General features: G+C 57.5%; 2 protein-coding genes across 26 annotated transcripts in view; one reads left to right on the top strand and one right to left on the bottom strand.

The window, feature by feature from the left end:
- Nucleotides 1-7,627, top strand: part of LOC105487200 (phosphatidylserine decarboxylase) — a 43,790-nt gene extending 36,163 nt beyond the window's left edge. For 8 of the 12 annotated variants that reach the window (XM_011750561.3, XM_071080440.1, XM_011750560.3 and 5 more), the window contains 7 exons: nucleotides 1,015-1,268; nucleotides 3,137-3,302; nucleotides 5,094-5,330; nucleotides 5,526-5,664; nucleotides 5,856-6,002; nucleotides 6,288-6,448; nucleotides 7,154-7,627. In XM_011750561.3, coding sequence (XP_011748863.1) covers nucleotides 1,216-1,268; nucleotides 3,137-3,302; nucleotides 5,094-5,330; nucleotides 5,526-5,664; nucleotides 5,856-6,002; nucleotides 6,288-6,448; nucleotides 7,154-7,378 — 1,128 coding nt within the window. In that variant the 5' untranslated portion in view covers nucleotides 1,015-1,215 and the 3' untranslated portion in view covers nucleotides 7,379-7,627. Of the gene's footprint in view, nucleotides 1-1,014; nucleotides 1,269-2,320; nucleotides 2,479-3,136; nucleotides 3,303-5,093; nucleotides 5,331-5,525; nucleotides 5,665-5,855; nucleotides 6,003-6,287; nucleotides 6,449-7,153 lie in introns of those variants that run through there. The other 4 variants (XM_011750553.3, XM_011750555.3, XM_024794586.2 and 1 more) reach the window with 3 other exon arrangements.
- A 788-nt stretch (nucleotides 7,628-8,415) lies between these two features.
- LOC105487292 (SFI1 centrin binding protein) overlaps nucleotides 8,416-23,783 on the bottom strand; it is a 120,926-nt gene continuing 105,558 nt past the window's right edge. For 8 of the 14 annotated variants that reach the window (XM_071080422.1, XM_071080420.1, XM_071080421.1 and 5 more), the window contains 16 exons: nucleotides 23,328-23,403; nucleotides 22,753-22,848; nucleotides 22,209-22,285; nucleotides 20,431-20,533; nucleotides 18,850-18,946; nucleotides 15,616-15,776; nucleotides 15,074-15,148; nucleotides 13,747-13,821; nucleotides 13,437-13,613; nucleotides 13,112-13,365; nucleotides 12,062-12,166; nucleotides 11,679-11,910; nucleotides 10,089-10,221; nucleotides 9,888-9,966; nucleotides 8,745-8,856; nucleotides 8,416-8,657 (listed from right to left, as the gene is read on the bottom strand). In XM_071080422.1, coding sequence (XP_070936523.1) covers nucleotides 8,553-8,657; nucleotides 8,745-8,856; nucleotides 9,888-9,966; nucleotides 10,089-10,221; nucleotides 11,679-11,910; nucleotides 12,062-12,166; nucleotides 13,112-13,365; nucleotides 13,437-13,613; nucleotides 13,747-13,821; nucleotides 15,074-15,148; nucleotides 15,616-15,776; nucleotides 18,850-18,946; nucleotides 20,431-20,533; nucleotides 22,209-22,285; nucleotides 22,753-22,848; nucleotides 23,328-23,403 — 1,957 coding nt within the window. In that variant the 3' untranslated portion in view covers nucleotides 8,416-8,552. Of the gene's footprint in view, nucleotides 8,942-9,887; nucleotides 9,967-10,088; nucleotides 10,222-11,678; nucleotides 11,911-12,061; nucleotides 12,167-13,111; nucleotides 13,366-13,436; nucleotides 13,614-13,746; nucleotides 13,822-15,073; nucleotides 15,149-15,615; nucleotides 15,777-18,849; nucleotides 18,947-20,430; nucleotides 20,534-22,208; nucleotides 22,286-22,752; nucleotides 22,849-23,327; nucleotides 23,404-23,783 lie in introns of all 14 variants that reach the window. The other 6 variants (XR_011614070.1, XM_071080427.1, XM_071080425.1 and 3 more) reach the window with 6 other exon arrangements.

Raw genomic sequence — 23,783 nt, 5'->3', positions numbered from 1 at the left:
ATGTTCGACCGCGCGCGACCACAGTGATGTCTGAGTTCGGCCTCACAGCAGGCTGGCCATGTCTGGCCTATTCTTTGCTTTAGGCGGCAGCTCTTGGGGCCACATTTCATCATCTAAGGATGGTGACAGGTGCCTGCCCCCTTCCTGGGCAGTGGTTGGGGGTGAAGGACGGGACGGGTGGGCCCCCTGTCAGCCCATATCCTGGAGGGCCTTGATTGCCTGGGCTGAGATAGCAGCAGCTTTGGCATGTTTGCTCTTCCTTCCGCTATCTGTGCAGGCCAACGTGGAGAGGCTTTGTAGGGGCCGGGCCTGTCCTCCCCCCTGGCCAAAATGCTTTTCTGAAGCAAAGATGGAAAAAGGGGAGTGGAACTGGTTTGGGCTGCAGTCCTGGCTTGTTCCCAGCCCCAGGCTGGGTTTCCCCACATGCACAGCTTCTGAGAAAGGTCTGGAGCAGGGAGCTGGGTATTTTGTGTGTGTGTTGCGGGGCGGGGGTCAAGGCCAGGAGGGGTGAGGAGAGAGCCACAGCAGGTAAGATGCCAGGTTCTCACCAGGGCGCCTCTCGTGGCTTCCCGCTCATCTCATTCCTCAGATGCTACTTTGTAACCTGAATTGAAAATGGGTCAGGTCCTGGCAAGGGAGGGGCCACACCGCAGACCGGCTGACACGGTGCTGGGCCTGGGCCTGGGCCTGGGCCTGGAGCATGGGGCTCAAGTTCCCACCTTGTGTGTTTGGAGCTGAGTGGTGCCTGAAAACCCTGGCAGCAGTGGCTGGTCCCCTCCCTGTCATGGCTTACTGGACCCAGCAGCCTGAGGGCCTTGCCCCCTGCTGCCTCCCCAGGCCAGCTAAGGAAGAGGATGAGCAGTGCAGGCTGGCTCAGCCCCGGGTAGCAGGGACAGGGCAGGTGGCCAGGACTGGGGACAGTGGGCTTCAGTGCAGGGGCTTTTGCACTGGGCTGCAAGCCCTGAGCAGGTGACCTGAGCAGGTGTGTGACTAGTGCCTGTCTGTCTGCAATAGCCCTGACCCTCTAATCTGCACCCTGTGAGCCACCAAGACTGAACCAAGCCCAGGAAGCGGCGCCACCAACCGGCCTCGCAGAGGCAGAGGCCCTGGAGCAGTGACAGCACAGGAGATCCGCTGGCTCAGGGGAAGGGGAGGAAAGAGGAAAACAAAGGGAGTGATCGAGTGAGCCTCGCCCCGCCCTCCCTGTGCCGGCCCATGATGTGTCAGTCAGAGGCGCGGCGAGGACCAGAGCTCCGTGCGGCGAAATGGTGAGATGCTGCCCACCGCGCCCTAACCCCACGGTTCCCCGCCACAACCTCCGGAAGGTCAGAGTTCACATCCAGCGGCCTCGCAGTAGAGGTGGCGGCAAGGGGACTGGTGGTCAGCCCCCGAGGCTGGAGGGGCCCGGCCTGGGGGGCCTGAGCGCCCTGAATCGGAGAGCCCGCTTCAGGTATCTGGTTCCAACCACGAGGAGGGCCCAGCAGGGGGAGGCTGCCAGCGGGCCTCAGACCTCAGGCCTGTGATATTCCCTACCCTGGTGCTCCCAGGCCCCCTCCTCCCAGCCCAGACCCTTGCCTCTGCACCCCACCTGGGAGAGAGGCTTCCCCATCCCCCTTCCTGCCCGCGTGAGGGGTACAGCTCTTCCCGATTGGTCCCTGCTCTTCTGCAGTGAGTGGGGCAGGTGGCAAAGCCAGAGGGGAGCAGTGATTTGTCTTTGCTTGGCCCCTGCCACCTTCCTGGACCTTTTAAAAATACACCGGGGTGGGATGGGAGAGAAAGCAGGCACCCGGGAGCTGCGGAGATGCGGCCGCCTCTGAGCTTGAGCCTGAGCGGGGTTCGCTGCTGGTTTGCCTTTCCTGCTCTGCTGCTTCTATCAGCTGAGATGCCGCTTTGTTCCTTGGTTTGCTCGGCGACTGGGAGAGAGCACAGTCCCAGATGGCAGCTGTAGATTAGCCAAATCAGTTACTTTGCAGATGAGGAAACTGAGGCCTGGGGACGTTCTGAGTGGATGGCAGTGTGGTCTCCTGCTGGCTACCCTGGGTCTCAGGAGCATTTGCTAGGCCTAGGCACGGACAGGGTGGGGTGGGCCTTGTTTCTGCTCAGGAGGCCAGGGTTGTGGTGGAAAGGCTCGTCCAGCCTCTGCTCTGGCTCTGGTGAAGCTGAGCCCCTGCTGAGTGCCCTGCATTTGTGCTGGGAGGGTGGGGAGAGGCGGGATCACATTTGCAAAAAGGGGGGGGGCTTGGGTCTTGTGTGTGTGTGTGTGTGTGTGTGTGTATGTGTATCCACCTTTGCTGAAAGGAGGGGCTTGGGGGGGTGTGTGTGTGCGCGCGCGCACGTGCGCAGCCCCAGCAGAGCAGACAGGTGCTTGAGAGCTTGTGGTGGGGAGGTTTTGTTCACAAACCTGTGGATGGGTTTTCAGAACCTGGCCTGTTACAGAAAGACCATGCAGATGGATGGCACCGTAGCTATGTGGTGCTGGTAGGTGGGGTGTAAATGCTCCCTTTGAGAGTTTGTCTGGCCTTGGCCCCGTAATTTAGCAGATGAGGAAAGGGGGGCCTGGAACCATGAAAAGAATATCCCAGATCCTGCAAAGGATGGTAGCAGAAGACTGAGCAAATGGTTACCCAGCTGGCTGGGTCGTAGCTCCTCAGTGCTATGCGCTGCCATGCCAGTGCCTGTGTGGCAGAGCTGGCCCCTGGGGCTCGCTCTCCTGGGCCATGGAGGCTGAGGAATGTGAGGCAGGCCCTGCACCCTGCTCTCCCCTCCCTGGGCCCAGGTACTTGGGTCTGGAGGCCCTTGCTGGGAGCTGCTGCGGCTGAGAGGTGCCCCGCAGCTGGGCCTGACTCTCCTCTTGCGGCTGCCCCCACATTCCCAGTCCTCCCCAGCTGGCTGGCGGGTGGCAGAGCCTGGGAAATGAGTCTGCTAGCCAGAGGCAGCCAAACCCCTGACTCAGAATGGGGTTGGGACAAGGGGGCACAGCCAGTGTTTGCTGGGCTCCATCACCCCATGGCAAGGTAGCTTGCCAACAAGGGTGGGTAGACAGGAGGAATCCTGCCCTGGGTGTAGGTAGCAGTCTCCTGGGTCCCGCCTAGAGCCTGGCCACTGACCTGGCTGTGCATGGACCTGTGCCCTGCAGGTTGCACTTCCCCCAGCTGGCCCTGAGGCGGAGGCTGGGGCAGCTGAGCTGCATGTCCAGACCCGCCCTGAAACTGCGCTCCTGGCCCTTGACCGTCCTCTACTACCTCCTGCCCTTCGGCGCCCTCAGACCGCTCAGCCGGGTGGGATGGAGGCCCGTAAGCAGGGTAAGTGTGCACAGGGCCCTGTGGCCCGGACCTGCCCTCCGGGCAGGCCCGAGGTTGGGGTGAGGAGAGACTGAGGTGGCGGTGAGCTGTCAGAAGCAGAGGGTCATCTTCAGTGGGTCAGGGTTGGAAGGTTCATTGGTGGGCAAGGCCAGGGCAGCTTTTGAAAAGGCCACTACCTGGGCCGCGGAAGTGACTGCGAGGGCATGCCGTGCCCTGCCCGCTCCCCTAGCCTGCCTCGTTTCTGCCGTTTGGGGCTCCGGTTCTGGAAGGAACCCAGCCTGGGGATTCAGAAAATGGCGTCTGTCTCTGACTTTTCTGTGTTCAGGCAGAAAACAGCTTAGAGGTGATTCTGAGCGGAAGCCAAATTAATTCTGGGATGCCAAAGGGTGGTTCAGGAAGGATGGATCCTGTTTGGGTTCCTTAGGGTGAGGACACCTTTAAGGAGCCCAGAGGCCTGCCCCAGGAATGGTCAAGGGAACTGGCTTGGCCCCTCCCGGCCCCTAGAGGGCTCACTCTTGCCCTTGGCTTCCCAGGCAGGTTGACCCCAAGGAGGAAACCCTGTTCCTGGGCCTTTGTCAGGTTGGTGTCATCAGAGCTCAGGGGCACTGAGGTACCCTGGACATTAGCCCAGGCTCCCACCTGTGCCTGGGAAGGGCCTGGGCCCACATAGCCCTTCTGTGTGACTGGGAATCAGCTGGGAGGGATAAGAGCAGCTCTCTGGGAGCTGCTAATTCCTTACCTTGCAGAGGTGTTGAAAGTTGGAATGAAACCACTTTTACACCTTGGGGCGTTGGTGTCTTGGTTGTGTTTAGAGAAGCAGCAGCCACCAATTAGAGGCAGTTTCTACAGTGGCAGCAGCACTAACAGGCTGCCACTTCCTGGGTACCTGGCCCTGCTGGAGGGCTCTGGGACCAACCAGTGGGACCCAGTGCCTGTCCTCAGGCCATCGTGTCTTCAGGTGCTCCAGGCTTCCCTGAAGGAAGAGAGAACAGAGGGGCCTGAGGGGACGATCTCCCTTTGCCTCCTGGGAGGAACCCCGGGTGCAGACAGCTTTATGGCCTGACTCAGTCACAGTAGAATGTTGAACACAAGTCCTGCTGTGGGGCCGAGGTGGGGCTCAGGGCTTCTCAGACTGCTGCGTCCAGGCCCTCAGAGTGCTGGCTGGACCTGTGGGGGCTGCGGACCCTGTGTCTGCAGCTCAGGCCCAGGTGACAGCGACATCGCAGACCTGCATCTGAAAATCCCTGATGTTGGTGCTCAGGGTGTCCTCCTCACTTCCTGTTAAGACAGAGGGACACATTTTGGGCTGTAGACTTGTTCCACGTACTTGGGAGCCTCCTCCTTTCTCTGGTGGTCTGGGATATGGGCAGTGACCAAGGGCAAGATGCCAACCACCTCTCCACATACTGTGATACTGGGGTCACCGTGGCTAGGGTCACACACTGTGGTTAGGGTCAGATCCGTTTCCGACCCCCACTTTAAGAAGTAAGACTGCTGGCCATCTCCCGTTCTGGGACTGGGGCAGTTGCTATTAGACTTTCGCATGAAATGGCGAAAACCACTGGAGTTGTACGTAAATCCAGCACTCTGTGTGGCAGGAGTTGGCAGGTGCAATCTGGTTCCCAGTGAGAAACAGCCACATCACAAAAGCAGCGTGGGGCACCTGGGCCCTGGTGTCCTCCGTGGGGTGCAGATTCTCTCCTGAAGTGAGATGTGGGCTCATGACAGTCCTTGGGCTCTCTGGAGCTGGGGCAGTGTGGTCAACTCAGCCCCTTGCCCTGTGGCCTGCAGGTGGCTTTGTACAAGTCAGTGCCGACACGCTTGCTGTCACGGGCCTGGGGTCGCCTCAACCAGGTGGAGCTGCCACACTGGCTGCGCAGGCCTGTCTATAGCCTGTACATCTGGACCTTCGGGGTGAACATGAAGGAGGCCGCCGTGGAGGACCTGCATCACTACCGCAACCTCAGCGAGTTCTTCCGGCGCAAGCTGAAGCCGCAGGCCCGGCCCGTCTGCGGCCTGCACAGTGTGGTGAGGCCCGATCCTTTCCTCCTGGGGGAAACAGGACTTTTTCCTGCCTCCACAGCTGGGACTCCACTTGCCCAGCACAGCCCCCTGGTCTCCAGCATATCTGGAAGCAGCAGGATGACAAGGGGAGGTGGGGGCTGTCTTCTGGGGGGAGGAGACCCTGCTCTCCCTGGCAGCAAGCCTCTTCTGTCCTTCCAGATCAGCCCATCGGATGGAAAGATCCTCAACTTTGGGCAGGTGAAGAACTGCGAGGTAGAGCAGGTAAAGGGGGTCACCTACTCCCTGGAGTCGTTCCTGGGCCCACGCACCTACACAGAGGACCTGCCCTTCCCGCCAGGTGGGTCACTGCACAGGCGGGGCCAGGCAGCCCTGCTGTTGTGTGGCTGGACCGGGAGGGAGGGGAATGCTGGGGAAGGAGCTGAGGCTGGCATGTGGGGCCTCCCTGAGAATCCATGTGCAGACCGCACTCAGGCTCCGTGCTGGGTGCTCACTGTGTTGGTGGCCCCCACGTCTGCTCCTACCCCACAGCCGCCTCGTGTGACTCCTTCAAGAACCAGCTGGTCACCCGGGAAGGGAATGAGCTCTATCACTGTGTCATCTACTTGGCCCCCGGGGACTACCACTGCTTCCACTCCCCCACGGACTGGACTGTGTCCCACCGGCGCCACTTCCCAGGTCAGCCTGGGGCCAGCGTGTTGGGGGAGCTGCCTCTGTGGGCGTCACATAGAGGCTCTCAGCTTCTTGGTGTCAGGGGACCAGGCTCCAGGTCAGGGCCATCGAGGCCAGGAGCTGACTGCTTTATGCAGGCTGGTTGTGGGCAGGGGACCATGGGGCCCACTCGGCTCAGCATTTGGAAATGACATCAGGGCAACAGGCCATGAGTCCCTTTGGGTCTTGGCTGCCCTGGAGTGGACACACTGGGCTCTGGACAGGGAGTAGCAGCGTTCCCTGCCTCTGCAGGCTCCCTGATGTCAGTGAACCCTGGCATGGCTCGCTGGATCAAAGAGCTCTTCTGCCACAACGAGCGGGTAGTCCTGACGGGGGACTGGAAACATGGCTTCTTCTCACTGACGGCTGTGGGGGCCACCAACGTGGGCTCCATTCGCATCTACTTTGACCGGGTAAGCAGAGTGTAGGCCCTGCCAAAGCCCAAGGGCTGGACCTCTTGGGTCTACCTGCCTTGTCTGCTGTGCGGCGGATGGGTTGGGACTGAATTCTAGGGCGGCCACATGTCTGGTCAGGCGTGGCTCTGCTTAACAGCTGTCCTGAGAATGGGCCGCTCCACCTGCCAGCCAGCTGAGGCTTCCCTCCCTTCTTGCACCATTGGCTGGAAGAGATAGAGGGAATTAACCTCCTTGCCTGGCACCTGGTTTCTGCTAGGAACCATGGTCAAAAGTGAGAGTGAGGAGGGAACAGAAAGGGAGCATTGAGCTCGGGGTGGCTCATGTTGGTTACAGCATGTGAGGGGGTCAGCACTCGCAGGCCTGCTGCCCACCCTGTCCCAAGGGGCTGCCTTTTTGGGTGTCAGTTTGTGATCAGCGGCCTTGGCTCCCACAGGTGCCACTCTCCCAGCACCATGCATGGAAACCACTGGGTCCGATTGTTCCGTCTTTCCTGGGCCTAGTTCACAGCAGGCGTCAATGCTGTGTGTGAGATCTGGCTAGACTGGGCCCACCTGGCCCTGAGATGCCATCCCCACCTCCCTTTTGGAGCTGGGTTGGGTGGTGGTGGGGACAAGCAACAGAGGGAGTGGGTGGGACTCCAAACACATGTGGGGTGACACTGTGCACTTGGTGGCCCCGCTGACTCCCAGCCTATCACCACAGGACCTGCACACAAACAGCCCGAGGCACAGCAAGGGCTCCTACAACGACTTCAGCTTCGTGACGCACGCCAATAGAGAGGGCGTCCCCATGCGCAAGGGCGAGCACCTGGGCGAGTTCAACCTGGGCTCCACCATTGTGCTCATCTTTGAGGCCCCCAAGGACTTCAATTTCCAGCTGAAAACAGGACAGAAAATCCGCTTCGGGGAGGCCCTGGGCTCGCTCTAGAGCCTCTTTCCTGATTATGGCTGCTAAGGGATCTTTTCCAAACAGAGTGAGGGTCTTTTAGAGAGGGAGGCCCATGAGGCCATCCAGGTGAGGGCCTGCCTCAGAGTGGGTGAGAGTCTGACCAGGTAGGACTTGAATGACTCGGCTCCCACCTGTTCCGGAGGTGCAGACAAGAGGTGGTGAGAGGCCCTGTCATGCCCTCAACCTATCCTGTTCCTTCTCCCTATAAATAAAAAGTGCAGGCTGGAATGATCTGTCACATTTGGATCTTTTTAAACACTGTATAGACGGGAGATCCTGCATTCCCGACTGAACCTTCAGTTGGTCTCGATTGTCATTTTTTCTTGCTGCTCCTCCCCATCACCTGGGCTGTTTTCTGTTGGCCCCTTTTGTTTTTTGGCCTTAACCCTCCTGCTGCACAGGGTGAGGTGCCTCCTTGGCACAGACTGTGGATGCCTCTTCCCCCAGCAGAGCCACACAGCCTTCATGACAACTGCTTTCTGTTCCCAAATTCACCTCATCCTGCTCTTTAGAAAAAGCAGTCTTTGTGCTTGTGGCTGAATGCATCACCCTGGACTCTGCCAGTGTCTTCTGAGGACACTGATTAATGATACAGACCTCTGTAGGACCTGATGAGTGACCTTCTGGAGCTGGTCAGGTCCTCGTTGCAGCAGGCAAGACTAATCACTGAACCTGCCTCATGGCACCAGAATGAACAGGGCAGGCAGGTGGTAGGCCCAGCTGGGGACAGGGGAGAGTTCCTGTCCTCCCCATATCCCTACATGAAATGTGGGAAAGTTGCTGCTGTTGATTCAGGGTCTGTCTGGGAGGCAGAGGGCCCTTGGTGGATAGTTGGTCAGTGCCTGGAAAACCTGTCCCAGTTATCAGGAATGCGTGCCTGGGGAGCCCCCAATGGTGGGGACAGGGCCAGAGTTCATGTTGACCCTGGGGACGCTGTGAATTTCTCCTGCAGGAGAGCCATCATTGAACTTTTTCAACTGTATCAGTAGCACAGTATTTTTGTATGAGAAGTGGGAGACTTCTGAACAGTAATTCATTTAATGGCAAAACATTTTGAAATAAAAAAATAAAACTTATAACTTTGTGTTCTGTTCCTGGAGGTGGCCTGAGGCCTCCCCGACAGCCCAGCACCTGCATCCCTGGGGCAAACACGCTAGCGCAGGGCCTGCCGCAGGGCCTGGATGCGAGCAATGCAGGTGCCAATGGGCTGGTGCTGAGCCTGGAGCTCCTCTGCCAGCTGCTGGATCTGCAGTTCCACCTGGGGCCAGAGAGGGACAGCCAGGGCTGAGAGGGAACACAGGCCGGGGCGTCCCTACGGACACCTGGGGATGGCCTCGGGCCTCACCTCTTGCAGCTCTTTCTGCACCTGCTGCTCTACTTCCTGGTCCTCAGGTCCGGGCTCCTCTCTGCTCAGCTCCAGCCACCTGCGCAGGCTGCTCGCTTGCCGCTGACAGGACCTGAGGGGTGGAGATACCTGCTGCCTGCCAGGCTGGGTCCTTGGCAGAGCCCCATCCGGCTCAGAGAGCGGCACCTCAGCTAATTCTGATGCGGGCATCGGGTGCAGAGAGAAAGACGGTCTGGTAGGGCCCCTGACCTGAGCTGCAGGCCCCTGCTTGGGAGCCGAACACTTCTTTTTCCTCTCCCAGTCTCCTCCGCCCTCCCTAGCAGACAGCAACTCAGGTGGGCCTGGGTGAACACACACTTCTTGTCTCTCTTCCCCTGTGCAGAGGCAAGGGTGAGGCGCCAGAGTCTTGCTGTCAAAGCTCTGAAGCTGCTGCATGATGATGGTCCCCAGACCACTGAGTGCAGTGGGTCTCGGGCCTGTCTCCTCTGCACTTTTTTTTTTTCTGTGAGATGGAGTGTCACTCTGTCGCCCAGGCTGGAGTGCAATGGCGTGATCTCGGCTCACTGCAACCTCCACCTCCCAGGTTGAAGCAATTCTTCTGCCTCAGCCTCCCAAGTAGCTGGGACTACATGCGTGCACCACCATGCCCAGCTAATTTTTGTATTTTAGTAGAGACAGGGTTTCTCCATATTGGCCAGGCTGGTCTTGAACTCCTGACCCCGTGATCCGCCCGCCTCAGCCTCTCAGAATGTTGGGAACAGGCGTGAACCACCACACCCAGCCCTTCTCTGCACCTTTAATATCAGTGTTATAATTAGTCACTGGGGACAGCATGGCCTCATCCAGTTTTTAGAGTTTTGCTCAACTTTATCATCCCCCCATAGGAAGCAGAGCCTCTGTCCATAGGTGAGGCTGACTGGGGCCTTCCTAAGCAGCACCAAGCCAGGTCAAGAGTCATGATTGATGGAGATGGGGCCTTTCTGGACAGCACACACTGAGGGCTCCCCACACCCCTCCGTAGCTAGACCAAGACCACCCACAGGACCCTGGCAGCTGGCTCAGGGGAAATGGAACTGCCCGCCCACTTTTCCAAGCAACACCTGCTCCTGTAGCCAGGGCCGCAGGGCATTTCGCAGGGCTCACCAGAGGTTCTGCTTGGTGGTCTGGTAATGCAGTAGTTGCTGCTGGATCCCCTCAAGTTCAGCCTCAAGGTCCAGGCTGCCTATGGTGACAGAAGTAAGCTTGTTTCAGACCATTTTCCCCTCTGGGACCAGGGTAAATAGCAAGTCCCAGGTCCGGGAGTGGCCTGAGTGCTTTCTGCCCTGACAGGCCCCAGGTACACACCTGTAGTTGAAAGCCCAGGCCCAGCCCTGGTGGCTGAGAAGTCCCCAGGAAGAAGTCGATGGGGGTCAGGGACACTGGCCAGGGATGGGGGGACCTGGGGCTTATCCCTAGGAGTAGCCGGCTGTGCTGACGCCTGTAAAGGAAAGAAGGGTGGATGATCAGCAGGGAAGCCAGGAGGAAGCCGGGGAGGGGGACACCAAGTCCTTGTCACTGCCTGCCCTGCAGGGGTGGGGGAAGACCAGGCCCCCAGCTGCAGGAGCTGGGCTTCCCAGGCACTGGCCGTGCTAGCTCATCCAGTGTCGAGCCTGCCCCTGCACACAGGACCTGGTATTGTAGGAGAAAGTCCCACAAGCCACCAGGGAGCACCACGTGTCACCACAGTCTGCCTCGCGCCTCCACTACCTGAGCAGCTGTTCCTAGCCTTACCCAACTCCACCCCCGCCTTGCTCTGAGCTCATGACCTTGCTGAGCTTCGACGTCAGTGAGAAGTGGTGAGTGAGAGTCCAGCGCTCTACAGCCTCCTCCATGCCCTCCTCTCCTGGTGAGAGTGGATTTGTCCCTTCCATCACCCGACAGGGGTCAAAACCCTTCCAACCCCACACACCATTCCAGCCAGGGTAAGTGGCCCCACAAGGCCTAACTCACCACAGGAACTGGTTCCTTCCTGCCCCTTCATCCCCATTCAGGAACCAGCTGCTTTGGTGGCCTGAGAGCAGCTGTCACTCCATTACTGAGCTCTCACACCCCCTGGCCATCCCTGCCCAGGCTCCCCACTTGGAGGCTCATCCCCTCTCTCCTTCCCCTGTACTACTCCTAGAGGCCGCAGCGGCTCTGGGGTTACCTTCGGCCTGTGCTGAGGATTCTTCTCAATCTCTGGCCCTGACCTCTTCCTTGAAGGTCAGACTCAACGTTTGCTTTCTCTCAAGTTTGACCTCAAGAACCTGGTTCAAAACACTCTTGACGCTTCAGCCCAAACCAGTCCCCACCCCCAGTTCCTTCTTCCAGTCTAAGAACTCTGTTCCCCAAGTTATTCAAGCCAGCAGCCCAAATCAGCCTGGATTCCTTCTTCCCCCTCACTCAGCAAATCCCTCAGAGCATATCCTGCCTCGTTGGCCGCCAAGAGAGTATCCGTCCCCTCTATGGCAACCGCTGAGCCCAGGCCACCAGTATTGCTTGTCTGGACCACAAGGTCATGGTGACCACAGCCTGCACAGAAACCTGCCATGGTGCTCCCTGCCAAAACCCTTCCCCGATTTCCTCCTCTTCTCAAATCCCAGGCTGCTGCTCACCGTGGCTGCAGGACCCTACGTGATCTGCAGCCACGTCACTGGCCTGCAGGCAGGGGCTTTTCTTTGCTTGTCTCTGACTAGAACATACGCTTCAGGATGGCAGGGCCCTTGGCTGGCTGTTCACTGCTGTGGCCCTTGGACCTGGTGTGTAGTGGCTACCTATGCTTGTCAAATGGATGAGTGGCCTCCCTGTGCCAAGGTTTTCCAGAAATGATGAGTACAGCTATGGTATGAGAAGGAGCACCGGAAGCCAGACCAAAGAGAGAGCCCCAGCGCCCAGGCCTGGTGGTGGAGGACGTACCCTGGCTGGTGCAGCTGCCCCGCAGGGCACGAAGGAAGAAGGAGGCAGCAGCAGCAGCTCCGGGCCTGTGCTTGCCGTCCGGATCTGCTTTGGGCCAGGGGCGCTTGACAGGGCCCCAGGCCCGGGGCTGTGTGGGACTTGTGCTGTCGGGGCCTCTGCCAGGAAGGGCCGCGTCAGGGAGGGGCCTGCTGGCTGAGCCATACCTAGGCCATGTTCCTTGGGCTTCTGAGGCCTGAGCACAGGGAAGGCAAGAGCCTGGTCAGGCCACAGGACCCTCCTCTGGGACCAAGGAACAAGAAAGAAAGGGCCACCCACCCCAGAACTGCCAAAACACAGGCCCCAGATGGAGGCGCCAGCTGCCTTTGGGGCCCCTGACCACCTACCCCTGCCTGCCCATGGTGCCACACCCCAGGGACCTCTGGCTCTGCGCAGGCTCCAGCAGGAAGTGTGGGCGTCGCGGCTGCTTCCTCGCTGAGTGGGCAGTGTTGCTGGGAAGAAACATGGGGTCTGTTCCCCTGGGCTGACCAGGGGCTGCAGGGGGGTCTGAGATCTCTGTGGGATGGGGGTCGCTAGTCAGACCCCTCCAATTTTATAGGGAGACCGAAGGTCAGAGAAGGCGAGGCCAAGGTCAGCAAGTAAGCTGGGGTGGCGTGGGCCACAGAGCTCCCAGCAGTTCTGACAAAAGGTACCTGGCGCCGGGGGACTGCTTCACCCACATTGTCTCTTTTGACATGCAGAGCAACCCTGGTAATGCAGGTGTACAGGTCGCCAGGGTCCATGTCACAGGGGAGCAGCCTCTGAGATGTTCAGGCTCCCATCAAGGTCAGTCAGTGAGGGGCAGAGCAGCGACTGGGACCCAGGCCCCATGCACCCACCTGACAACTCCCCCAGGGCCCAAGGCTCTCGGGTAGTGCTGGCTGCTGTGGGAGCCACCAGCTTCATCAGCATAGGGCAGGGCAGGTTAGGGGTTGAGGAGACCACAGTCGGGGCGGGCAGAGGGATGGGTGCCAGCCCACACAAGAAAGAGGGGCTTCTGACAAAAAACCAGTGTCTTGGCTGTGAGGGAGCAGAAGAGAGGCCAGTAGGCACGGGCAGGGCTGAGCTTGTTCCCTTGTCAGCTATGGGTGTGACTCCGGAAGACTGTCAGCAGGACGGGCGAGAGGGGAGGAAGGGGTTGCAGAGGAAGGGACACCTATTTCCTGAACTTTGGCAGGCAAAGGAGAGAGGGTCTGGAAATCCCACGCCACTCTCTCTTGCTGGGGGAGGGATGGGGTCTGGCCGGAGAAGAGGTGATTCCCAGCAGCTCAGCTATGACAAGGCTGAGGCCAGCCCGTCCTGTCCCCCGTCAGGGCCCAGTTTTCCTCCCTGCTACGCCATCCAACCTTTTGCCCAGGGTGGAAGCGAGGAGGATGAGGTGAGGACGGGCTACTCACAGTTCCTGGGCGTGGGGCTCCTCAGCAGCCAGGCGGCCCAGAGCTCCCTGAAGCAGAGGAGCCTGTGGCCTCTTGGTCCCCACGGTGGCATCCCCAGCCCCAGCGGCAATGCAGTTGAGAAGGGGATCCTCAAACGTCACCTTCCTGCTGGGTGCGACGGCTGCCAGGGGCTGAGGCTTCCCGCCCCGGCCCAGCACTTTCTGTTTCCAGAGCGTGGCACAGCGGCGGACGGCACGATGGAGACTGTGAGCCGCCTGCGACACAGCCTCTGGTCAGCTCATGCCACACCCTGCCTGCTCCCCAGAGGAAGGGGCCCTGGGCCTACCTGGACCTGCTGCTGGGCCTGCAGCTGCTGCCGGGAGGCCTTCATGCTGGCTGCAAAGCGCAGGAGCCGTGTGGCACCCTCCTGGAGGAGCTGCCCCTGGTAGGCCTGGAGCGCGCGCTGCAGCCGCGCCTTCTTCCTCCTCCTTTCCAGTACAAAGGCCAGCCACGTGGCCCACACCTCCAGGGAGGGCGGGAGGTGAGGCCCAGATCTCCCTGTTTAGGGGTCCCCCACAGACCAGGTGCCCTCCCTCCAAGGCAGGGATAAGGCCTGAGGGAGAGGCAGGGATGGTAGGATGCAGAAACACAATTACCTTTGCCTGCAGCGAAAAGGCCCAGAACCACAGGGCCCGCACTGTCGCCTGCTGCTCCTGCCTCCTGGCTGCCAGCTAGGGCCAGAAAGACCAGATCATTTCCCTGCTGCCCCTTCAGGGAGGCTGTGCTGATCAAGGGGCCCTGCCTGGATCGTCCCTCTGGGCTCCCTCTCTAGTTGAGGCTCCCACTTCCTCCACTAGGAAGGGCCAGCCCTGTGCCTGGCCATGAGGTGCTCAATAGACGCTCCATCTGTGGCCTGAGGAGGACCTTTAGGAAAGAAGGTGGCAAAGGGCTCCTGCAGGGGGATGTGTGGAGACACTGGCCTGGGGTCTGGGGAACGGTGAGAACACAACAGGACGGGAAGAGGGAGCTGGGGACGTGTGGGTGCTGCTCTGCGTGATCCCTCTTGGCTTTTTAGCAAGATCCCAGCAAGTCTTAAAACATATTTCATTTTAATTTTTAAAAAATTATGTTGATTTATTTTGAGATGGGATCTCACTCTTATCTAGGCTGGAGTGCAGTGGCATGATCACAGCTCACTGCAACCTTGACCTCCTGGGCTCAAGCGATCCTCCCACATCAGCCTCCCGAGTAGCTTGGACCACAGGTGTGCACTAACTACACCCAGCTAATTTTTCTGTTTTGCTTTTGTAGAGATGGGGTCTCACTATGTTGCCCAGGCTGGTCTTGAACTCCTAGGCTCAAGTAATCCTCCTGCCTCAGCCTCCCAAAATCCTGGGATTATAGGTGTAAGCCATCATGCCTGGCCCACTGATGTATTTTTTTTTTTTTTTTTTTTGAGGTAGAGTCTCGCTCTGTCGTCCAGGCTGGAGTACAGCGGTGTGATCTTGGCTCACTGCAAGATCTGCCTCCCAGGTTCACGCCATTCTCCTGCCTCAGCCTCCCGAGTAGGCGCCTGCCACCATGGCTGGCTAATTTTTTTGTATTTTTAGTAGAAACAGGGTTTCACCGTGTTAGCCAGGATGGTCTCGATCTCCTGACCTTGTGATCCGCCCGCCTCGGCCTCCCAAAGTGCTGGGATTACAGGCGTGAGCCACCGCGCCCAGCCTCCACTGATGTATTTTTTAATACAACACTGTAGAAAGAGAAACCAGGCCTTGAAGTAACTGGTCTTACGCAGGCTACAGATGGAACAAAGCTGATGTGCTCAGAAATGACAGGAAGGTGGTAAAGGAGGTGGCCCTGGGGAGGGCAATAGTAAAAATACTGAACTAGAGGTGTAAGCCGAAGGTCACTCATTGCCCAGGCCTCACACGCCAGAGGACAGAGAAGGAAGTATGGAGGGGACATCTCCCGGGTTCCCACCTGTTGTCTCCACTGGCGGAAGCAGGTCCGGTTGAGTCTCTGTGCCAGCAGTTGGGTACTCTGCCTGTGCAGGAGCTAGGGGAGAGCAAGTGCACAGAGTGGGGTCCTGACCTAGCCTAGACAGCCTGCGGTGGGTCCTGATCTAACCCAGTCTCTGCCCAGCTGAATGTCCTCCCATTGCTAGGAGTCCTGGATGGTGCCAGGGGTCTCCTGCATAGGCAGGGAGAGGCAGGGGGCACCTAGAGGACTCACTCCGTAGGTCCCCCAGCACTGATAAGCCGCGGGTCAGCATGAACCGGGTTTTTAGGCTGAGCTGTCTTCTCTGGGAGACACTGGATTCTGGGGCTGGCTACCCGCTAGGCTCCACCAAATGCCCAGAAAGGCTCCTGCAGCCTTGTCCTACAGGACCCCAAACCACCCACCACTCACACTGGCTGCATGGAGTGCTGTCAGGAGAGACCCCTTCCTGAGATACGGTCTCCTGGCCTGGAAACCCCTTGCCAAGCAGGTGGAACTTGGAGAGTTGCCACTGTCGGCCTCACCCTCTTCCTGACACATTCCAGATGGTGCATCTTCCACCGGGCCAGCCCCTCCAGCAGCAGCTGTCGGCGGTGGTGTTGGACTGCCCTCTCCAGCTGCAGTCTCTGCTGGGCTGACCTCCGGCTGCAGTCCCGCCAGCGCTGAAACCAGGTCCGCAGACAGCCTAGATCCAAGTCAGAGTTTGCTGTTTTGTGGGATTTCCACCAGTGACTACATAATGGTGAAGGTGCAGAGAGGAGAGATGGCTGTGCGGGGATAGAGTCCAGGTGTCCAGCCCACACGGTGCAACTACCACGTGTGGACCATGGCCCCTCTCTAGGGACAGCTCTGGCCACCTTTGCCAACAGTGAACCCCCCAGGGACTGGAACCAGATCTGTTTACCACTGTGCTCCCCAAGGGCCCTCCCAGAGCCACAAGCCTGTCCACAGCCTCCACAGGGGTGCCGGGGCCCCCGTAAGAGTCACGTGCAAAATGTGCTAGGCGCGCGGAGGAAGAGCCTCAGTCTGAGGGAGGAGGAGCCCCCACTTGAGCTGCAGCAGCTGGAGGAGAGGGCAGCCTGTTTGGCCAGGGTGGAAACCAAGGCCCAGTCAGAGCAGTCAGAGCAGCCCGAGCCGTGGCTGGGGAGGAGTGCGCTGGTCGCCAGGCCACGTCTTCTGGCCCCCCCGGGTTCTGCAGGCACGAGCCACATCCTGCCTTTTGTTTTTGTGTCACAAGATTCTCCCTTGAGTGAATCTTTCTTGGGCCCTGAGAGAACTTTCTTTTTGAGACAACAGAACAGGGTTGAGAGCAGGGCACAGATGCCAAGATGAGGAGCCCTCCAGGCCCACCGGCGCAGGCAGAGAAGGCGGCAGATCACAAGCGGGAGGCACCCATGTTAGTGCTGCATGCTGACGTCTGGGCTCTGTTCTAAATGTCTCTCTCTCTACCTGTCATCTCGGTTGATCTCCACAACAACCCCAAGAGGTAGGCACTGTTATCCCCATTTTACAGATGAAGACACTGAGACTCAGAGAGGGGCCCTGCTGGAGGCCACACGCAGAGCCAGGTTATGACCGCCAGCCTGCGCTTCTTCAGCACCCTGCATAATGGGTCTTGTGACATCCTCCCCCCAAGTCCCTCCTCCAGCCCCACCCTTGGCCTGCCAAGGTGTGCCTGAGACACTGAGGCCTTAATATAAGCCAGGCAATTGTTCCTCAGGTGTTTACTGTGTACCTACTACGTGTATACTGTCTTGCTGCCCAGTCTCCCAAATGTCTCACACCATCTGTAATGGACGTGGCAATCCAAACCTGCCACTGCCTCCTTCTAAGGAAAGTCCTTCAGAGAGCAGCGGCTTTGGGCAAAACTCAAACCCGTAGCCTGTAACTTCCCACCACGGCCAGGAGTGGGCACCTGACCCTTAAGGCAGCCGACCCAAACTGGCCAGAAGCCTCTGGAGCTTGAAGCTGCACAGTCAGGTGCCCAAAGGGTCAGGCGCAGAAGCTCCAGAGCCCAAGGACTGGCTTAAGCCCTCAGCGTCTTTCTTAGTGAACTAGAAACACGGTGCTGGTTTCTGAGCTGAGTTCCAGGACCCAGCAGCACATTCGTGGTGCAGTAATGCAGCCGTGTGGGCTGGCTGAGCCCGGGGTTTTGTCGCTAGGACTTGTTGAAACATGCTCATTAACACATGCTACAGTCAGAACCAAACCAAAGCTGGTGCAGTTTTGTCCTGGAGCAAACTCTTGTAAACCAACTCAACAACTTGGTCAATTTCTTTATGGGCCAATTTAAACAATTTCTAATTGTTTTCACTTTTGTTTGTATTTTCATTTATTCTAAAAATGAGCTGTCCCCTTCAGCGTGTCAGATTCTCCTGCTATGGGACCGCTGGCTGTGTTAGGAGACAGCTCCCCACGGGTCTGCCGTGTGTCTGTGCAACTTGCAAGCAGGGGCATGGACTCCTGTTCTAGACTCTTTCCAAAGATTTTTTAAAAGAGACTGGGTCTTGGCCAGGCATGGTGGCTCATGTCTGTAATCCCAGCACTTTGGGAGTCTGAGACGGATGGATCACGAGGTCAGGAGATCGAGACCATCCCAGCTAACACGATGAAACCCCGTCTCTACTAAGAATACAAAAAATTAGCCCAGTGTGGTGGCACGCGCCTGTAGTCCCAGCTACTCAGGAGGCTGAGGCAGGAGAATTGCTTGAACCCCAAGAGGTGGAGGTTGCAGTGAGCCAAGATCGTGCCACTGCACTCCAGCCTGGGCGACAGAGTGAGACTGTCTCAAAAAAAGAGAGAGACTGCGTCTCATTCTGTCACCCAAGCTGGAGTGCAGTGGTGTGATCATAGTTCAGTGCAGCCTCCAGCTCCTGGGCTCAAGTGATCCTCCCACCTCAGGCTCCCGAGTAGCTAGGACTACAGGTGTGTACCACTGTGCCCTGCAATCTTTCCAAAAATGTATATACAGCAGGCAGTGGGACTTCCTGAGATCGAATGAGAATGTCTCTGGCCCCTAAACATTCAAGGGCCCAGCTACACAAGGAAGCAGGACGCTAACACAGTGGAGGCTGACCTGACAAGCGGCAAGGACCTTCCTGTCAAAACAACCCCCCCAACCACCCCAAACTCCTCCATTCCAGCTTCTTTTATTTCTCTGTAGATCTCAAGCGCCAGCCTTTCATTTTAACATAAACTGGTTGGCAATCAGTTGGTAATACATTTCTAAGATATACTGGACTGAACAGTACCCACTCCACACCTGCTGTATTCATGCCCTTCCTGGAACCTCACAATGTGACTTTATCTGGCACTAGGCTGGCTGCAGATGTAATTGGCAAGGATGGCGTCACACTCAAGTAGGCTGGGTCCTTCATCTGATATGACCAGAGTCCTTCTAAGGGACCCAGACACAGGAAGGGAGAGGCATGTCAAGATGGGGCAAAGACTGGAGCAATGGGTCTGCACGTCCAGGAGAGCCATGACAAGCAAGCAAGAAGCTGGGAGAGGCAAGGAAGGACTAGAGCCTGCGGAGGAGCACGGCCCTGCCACACCTTGATCTCTAACTGCCAGCCTCCAGAACTGAGAGAGTAATTTTGTGTTGTTTGAAGACTCCCAGTCTGTGGTACTTTGTCATGGCAACCACTGGCAACTGGCATGTATGAGGAGGAGACAGACTTATGGGGGCCACAGGGACCTCCACAACAGTGGTGTCGTCACATTCCTCAACACGACTTGCTTCTGGGGGCCCCACTTACCCCTGTCCAGCACCTTCCGGGCCTCCCAGATGGCAGAGTCCTCCTGCTGTCGGTAATATATCTGCACTGACACAGCTTCCCGCCACTGGACCAGGACCTATGGGCAGGCAAGGAGCACAGCAAGTCACTACGCCTCCTGGCTTCCGGGGCCACCCCAGGTCTGTGATGGTGGCTCCTGGAGAGGCAAGGCCAAGCTGTTGCCATTTGCTTCTCACACACGCTCCAGGAAGTAACTGCCATGCACGCAGACCGCTGAGCAATAGGACGGGGCCCCAGCCCCTCACAGGAAGCCCAGCATCTCGGCTGCTGGGACTCTTCTACCAGGATTTTCATATCATACCCTGCCATCAAGTAGTGAAGTCATTACATACATGGGTCTTCATTCTATTTTATTTATTTATATAATTTCTTTTTGAGACATAGTCACCTGGGCTGGAGTGCAGTGACGTGATCTTGGTTCACTGCAACCTCCGCCTCCCAGGTTCTAGCGATTCTCCTGCCTCAGCCTTGCCTCAGCCTTCCGAGTAGCTGGGATTACAGGCATGCGCCACCACGCGCGGCCAATTTCTGTATTTTTAGTAGAGACAGGGTTTCTCCATGTTGGCCAGGTTGGTCTCAAACTCCTGACCCCAAGTGATCCACTCGACTCAGTCTCCTCAAGTGCTGGGATTACAGGCGTGTAATTACAGGCGCCCGGCCTCTATTACTGTTTAGTAAATGGAACACACATACATTGTATACATTCTTCTGTATGAGTGATGCCTATAAAATCACAATCACAAAACACTTGCCCAGGGGATGCCTGGTGCCTGCTCCGCAAGCGTCATGAACTCCATTCCCACCAAAAAGGCCTCCTCTTCAAGCTCTGGAGCCAAGCAGAGACTCCTGTGATCCTCTTCCGGGGGAAGGGAGGCACAGGCTAGCTCCGGAGTTTTTCTTCTTCTTCTTCTTTTTTTTTTTTTGAGACAATCTTGCTCTGTTGTCCAGGCTGGAGTGCAGTGGTGCAATCTTGGCTCACTGCACCTCCTGGATTCAAAGTGCCTGTAATCCCAGCGCTTTGGGAGGCTGAGGCAGGTGGATCACCTGAGGTCAGCAGTTCAAGACCAGCCTAGCCAACATGGTGAAACCCCACCTCTATTAAAAACACAAAAATTAGGCGGGCATGGTGGCACACGCCTGTAGTCCCAGCTACTCGGGAGGCTGAGGCAGGAGAAATCTCTTGAACCTGGGGGATTGGAGGTTGCAGTGAGCTGAGATGACACCACTGCACTCTAGCCTGGGTGACAGAGTGAGACTCTGTCTCAAAAAAAAAAAAAAAAAGAAAAGAAAATACTGGTTCTGATAAGAACTAGTTCACTTATGATGTGTTATGTTTCTATTTTAATGCATATTAGTTTGTAATTCAGTAAAAAACTAAACATGTGCCCACATGGGTGTTTGTGTGTGTGCTGGAGGAAAGTTACCCATTTCTAGGTTCCTTATTCAGTTCAAATCTCTGGCACCACCCCCTACATCCCACGCCCTCACCAGAACACAGTCCCCAACTCTCCTGGGTGACCAGCTTGCCTCCTTATACCTCACCTTGGAACATATGGTCCTTCTGTAATGAGCACTTGCTTGAAAGGTTTTTTTGGCTTCATCCACTCGGGCCATGGTGTTCTCTTTCCAGCGACGCAATGCCCCTCTGCAGGTGCATGGGTGCGGGGAGGGCAGATGACACCAGGATGGACAGAGAAGGGAGGCTTCTGTGAATCATTCCTACTTCTTCCCCTACTCCCGAGTCAGGGACTCTACACCTGAGAATGTCTGTTTCACCAACACCCATGTTTACGTGCACGTCTATGTCCAACAAATGGCTACTGAGCAGCTGCTCTGGACTGGGCACCAAGAATGCATGAGGGACCCAGCACTGCTGGAGACCCAACTCCAGGTGCTACGAGGATAACAGGGCATAACCAGACAGTGGCAACACAGGTGACTCACACTGTGATGAGAGCAGTGTGGGGAGATGGAACCCGGAAGGCTGCCTGTGCCGCAGCCTGCTGCTGAGTTAGCTCAGGGAGTTCTCGCTTATTCCGCCCTGTCTCAAGAGCGGGATGGGCGCTCTATGGGACCCCGTATGAGGGATGGAGGCGTTTATTTTATTTACTTTTTAGAGGCAGGGTCTCACTCCATCGCCCAGACTGGAGTGCAGTGGCATGATCACGGCTCACTGCGGCCTTGACCTTCAGGGCTCAAGTGACCCTCCCACCTAAGCCTCCCAAGTCACTGAACCACAGGCATACATGACCATGCCTAGCTAATCTTTTTACATTCAGTAGAGACAAGGTCTCGCTGTGTTGCCCAGGCTGGTCTGGAACTCCTGGTCTCAAACAGCCTCCTAAAGTGCTGGGATTACAGGCATGAGCCACTGTGCCCAGCTAAGGATGGAGGCGTTGAAAGTCCATGAGACCCACTGCCCACAGGCCACCAGGAATATCATGTGCTGAACAAATACAAAGGCAGGAAATGAAAGAGGGGCATGTGGGAGGACTGCTGGGAAGGAGGGAGGTTAGAGTTTGGCTTAGAAAGAGTGGTAGAGGCCGGGCGCGGTGGCTCAAGCCTGTAATCCCAGCACTTTGGGAGGCCGAGGCGGGCGGATCACAAGGTCAAGAGATCGAGACCATCCTGGCTAACCCGGTGAAACCCCGTCTCTACTAAAAAAAATACAAAAAACTAGCCGGGCGAGGTGGCGGGCGCCTGTAGTCCCAGCTACTCGGGAGGCTGAGGCAGGAGAATGGCGTGAACCCGGGAGGCGGAGGCTGCAGTGAGCTGAGATCCGGCCACTGCACTCCAGCCTGGGTGACAGAGCAAGACTCTGTCTCAAAAAAAAAAAAAATAAATAAATGAAAGAGTGGTAGAAGCTGCAGAAGCGCCCTCCACAGGGGTGAGCGGTGCAGATGGTCTGACAGGGCCCAGAGGTGACTCTGGAGAGTCAGTGACAGGCCTGCAGAGCAAGCTGGAAGGGCACTGCCTGGAAACTGACAGGAAAGGGAGTCGCTGCAGCCTCTGGAGTGGAAGAGACGACGAGGTGCCTTGCAAAGCTGCATCTTGCAGTGTGAAGTAGGGAGGAAACAAGTGGCCTTTAAGGCATGCAGGTGACAGGTGCTTTCCAAGGTCCCGCCCCGCACACAGCAGGGGCTTAAGACAAATGAAGGCGAACCCGTGAGTGAAGTGGAAAAGCCAAGACCATGGTATTAGCTACTAGGAACCTGGGATCATCCCCCACCTGGCCCTCGGCAGGACTCCCTAAAAGGCTGGGGTTTGGAGTGCGTTCTTCGTTCCCCAGTCAGAGCCTGGGAGGCGCCCGGGAGACTCACCGCAGCAGCTGCCTGTTGTGCTGGCTCTCCCTGGCTGCCACCTCCTGGAGGATGCTCCGTACCCTGCCCTGGTAAGTCTGTAGGGGACAAGGAAGACTGAGGCTGCCCTTGGGCCCACACTTCTCCCTGTTTAGGCAGGTCTCGGACGTGCATCTACCACAAGGCTGCCATGCCCAGAGCACTCAAAAACGGCAGGGAGAGGCCTACAGCCCCTGGTCCTAGGGCCAGCAGACCCTCCCAGACGACAGGGAGAAAGTGTCTCACAGGCCCTCACCTGCTAAGTCAAACCATGGGCCTCCAGGGCCAGGAGCTGCTCTCACTACAAGGCTGGTACCCTCTGACAGCACCTGGTTCCACTTGGCCAAGCAAGAATCAAAGAACCCTGTGGCCTAAGGCCCGCTGTCTGGGGCACTTGCTTGGTTTGAGGTGTGTCACATTACTCTGTTCTGGGAGGGACAGGAAGAACAAAGAAGGGAAACAAAGTCTCCAGAAACCTCCCCGGGCCCCAGAGCATGGAGATGAGGAGGGAAGCAGCAGCTCCTACCACCCACGCCTGCAGCGCCCTGAGCCGCACTCTCTGCTGCTGGTGCCGATCTGCTCGCATCAGCTTCCGCCGCTCCGCCCCCCGCACGGCCAGGCACTGCAGACAGAGGAGACAGTGGCCACCGTGGGCTGGGGTCTGAGGTGGGGGTGGCTTCCTGCTTTGCCTCCATTTTATACGTCATCTGTGTGAGTGTCAATGACTTCACCTCTCTGGCCCCATCGATAAATATGCGCTTCGTAGGGGTTCTGTGATGACTGGATGAGGCAAGTGCTTGATTTGCAGTAAATGCTCAATTGTGAGTTTAAACGTTTTTTACACTCACTAGGACTCCTGTAAATGGTTAGATCAGGCATTTTAGATGCAGTAAGTTCAAATAAGAACAGCCTAGTATCTGAAAGAACACAAAATTTTCAGCCAATCATCTCATAAAACTGAGTTAACACTTTATGTGCTGCCTACTCTCTTCCTTCGGCTCAGAGGCAGGTGGTGTGGTCCATAGGTCGCCTGAGTCCCGCTGACACACAGCCCACCTGTCCAAAAGTCATACACGGGTGGCACTCGCCACAAAGCCTTACCTCCCTCCACTGGCTCCAGGCCCGGCGCAGGAGCTGGGCCACGTGGAATTCTGCTGCCCGCACCCTGCCCGTCCTCCTGTGGGGAGATGGCAGAGCTCAGTGCTGCAGCCCCCACCCAGCAAGGGCACCCTCTACGGGCTCCCCCTCACAGTCCATGGCCCTACCTGGTTAAGTTTTGGGGGGAGCAGAGACCCTCTCTGAAGAGCTGCCAAAGAACTTGCACTCTCAGAAGAAAGCACCTATGACCACATGTTGGCCTACTTCCCAGGGCTTCAAGTGCCACTGAAGCTCACATGTGCAGGTGTGAAGCCCCCGACCGAGAAAGTGGTTAAACATGGTCAGAGTTTGACAGGGAGTGAGATCCTCAGAACACACAGTGGATACTGAAAGGCCCCAAAGCAGGACAGCCTCTGCAGCAGACACATGGGCTACCTACCCTCCTCTCTCTAACTACAT

The sequence above is a fragment of the Macaca nemestrina genome, chromosome 15 (assembly GCF_043159975.1).
Source record: "Macaca nemestrina isolate mMacNem1 chromosome 15, mMacNem.hap1, whole genome shotgun sequence".
Lineage (NCBI taxonomy): Eukaryota > Metazoa > Chordata > Mammalia > Primates > Cercopithecidae > Macaca > Macaca nemestrina.
The sequence above is the reverse complement of the archived record's forward strand: the minus strand, read 5'-3'. Positions and strand labels throughout refer to the sequence as shown.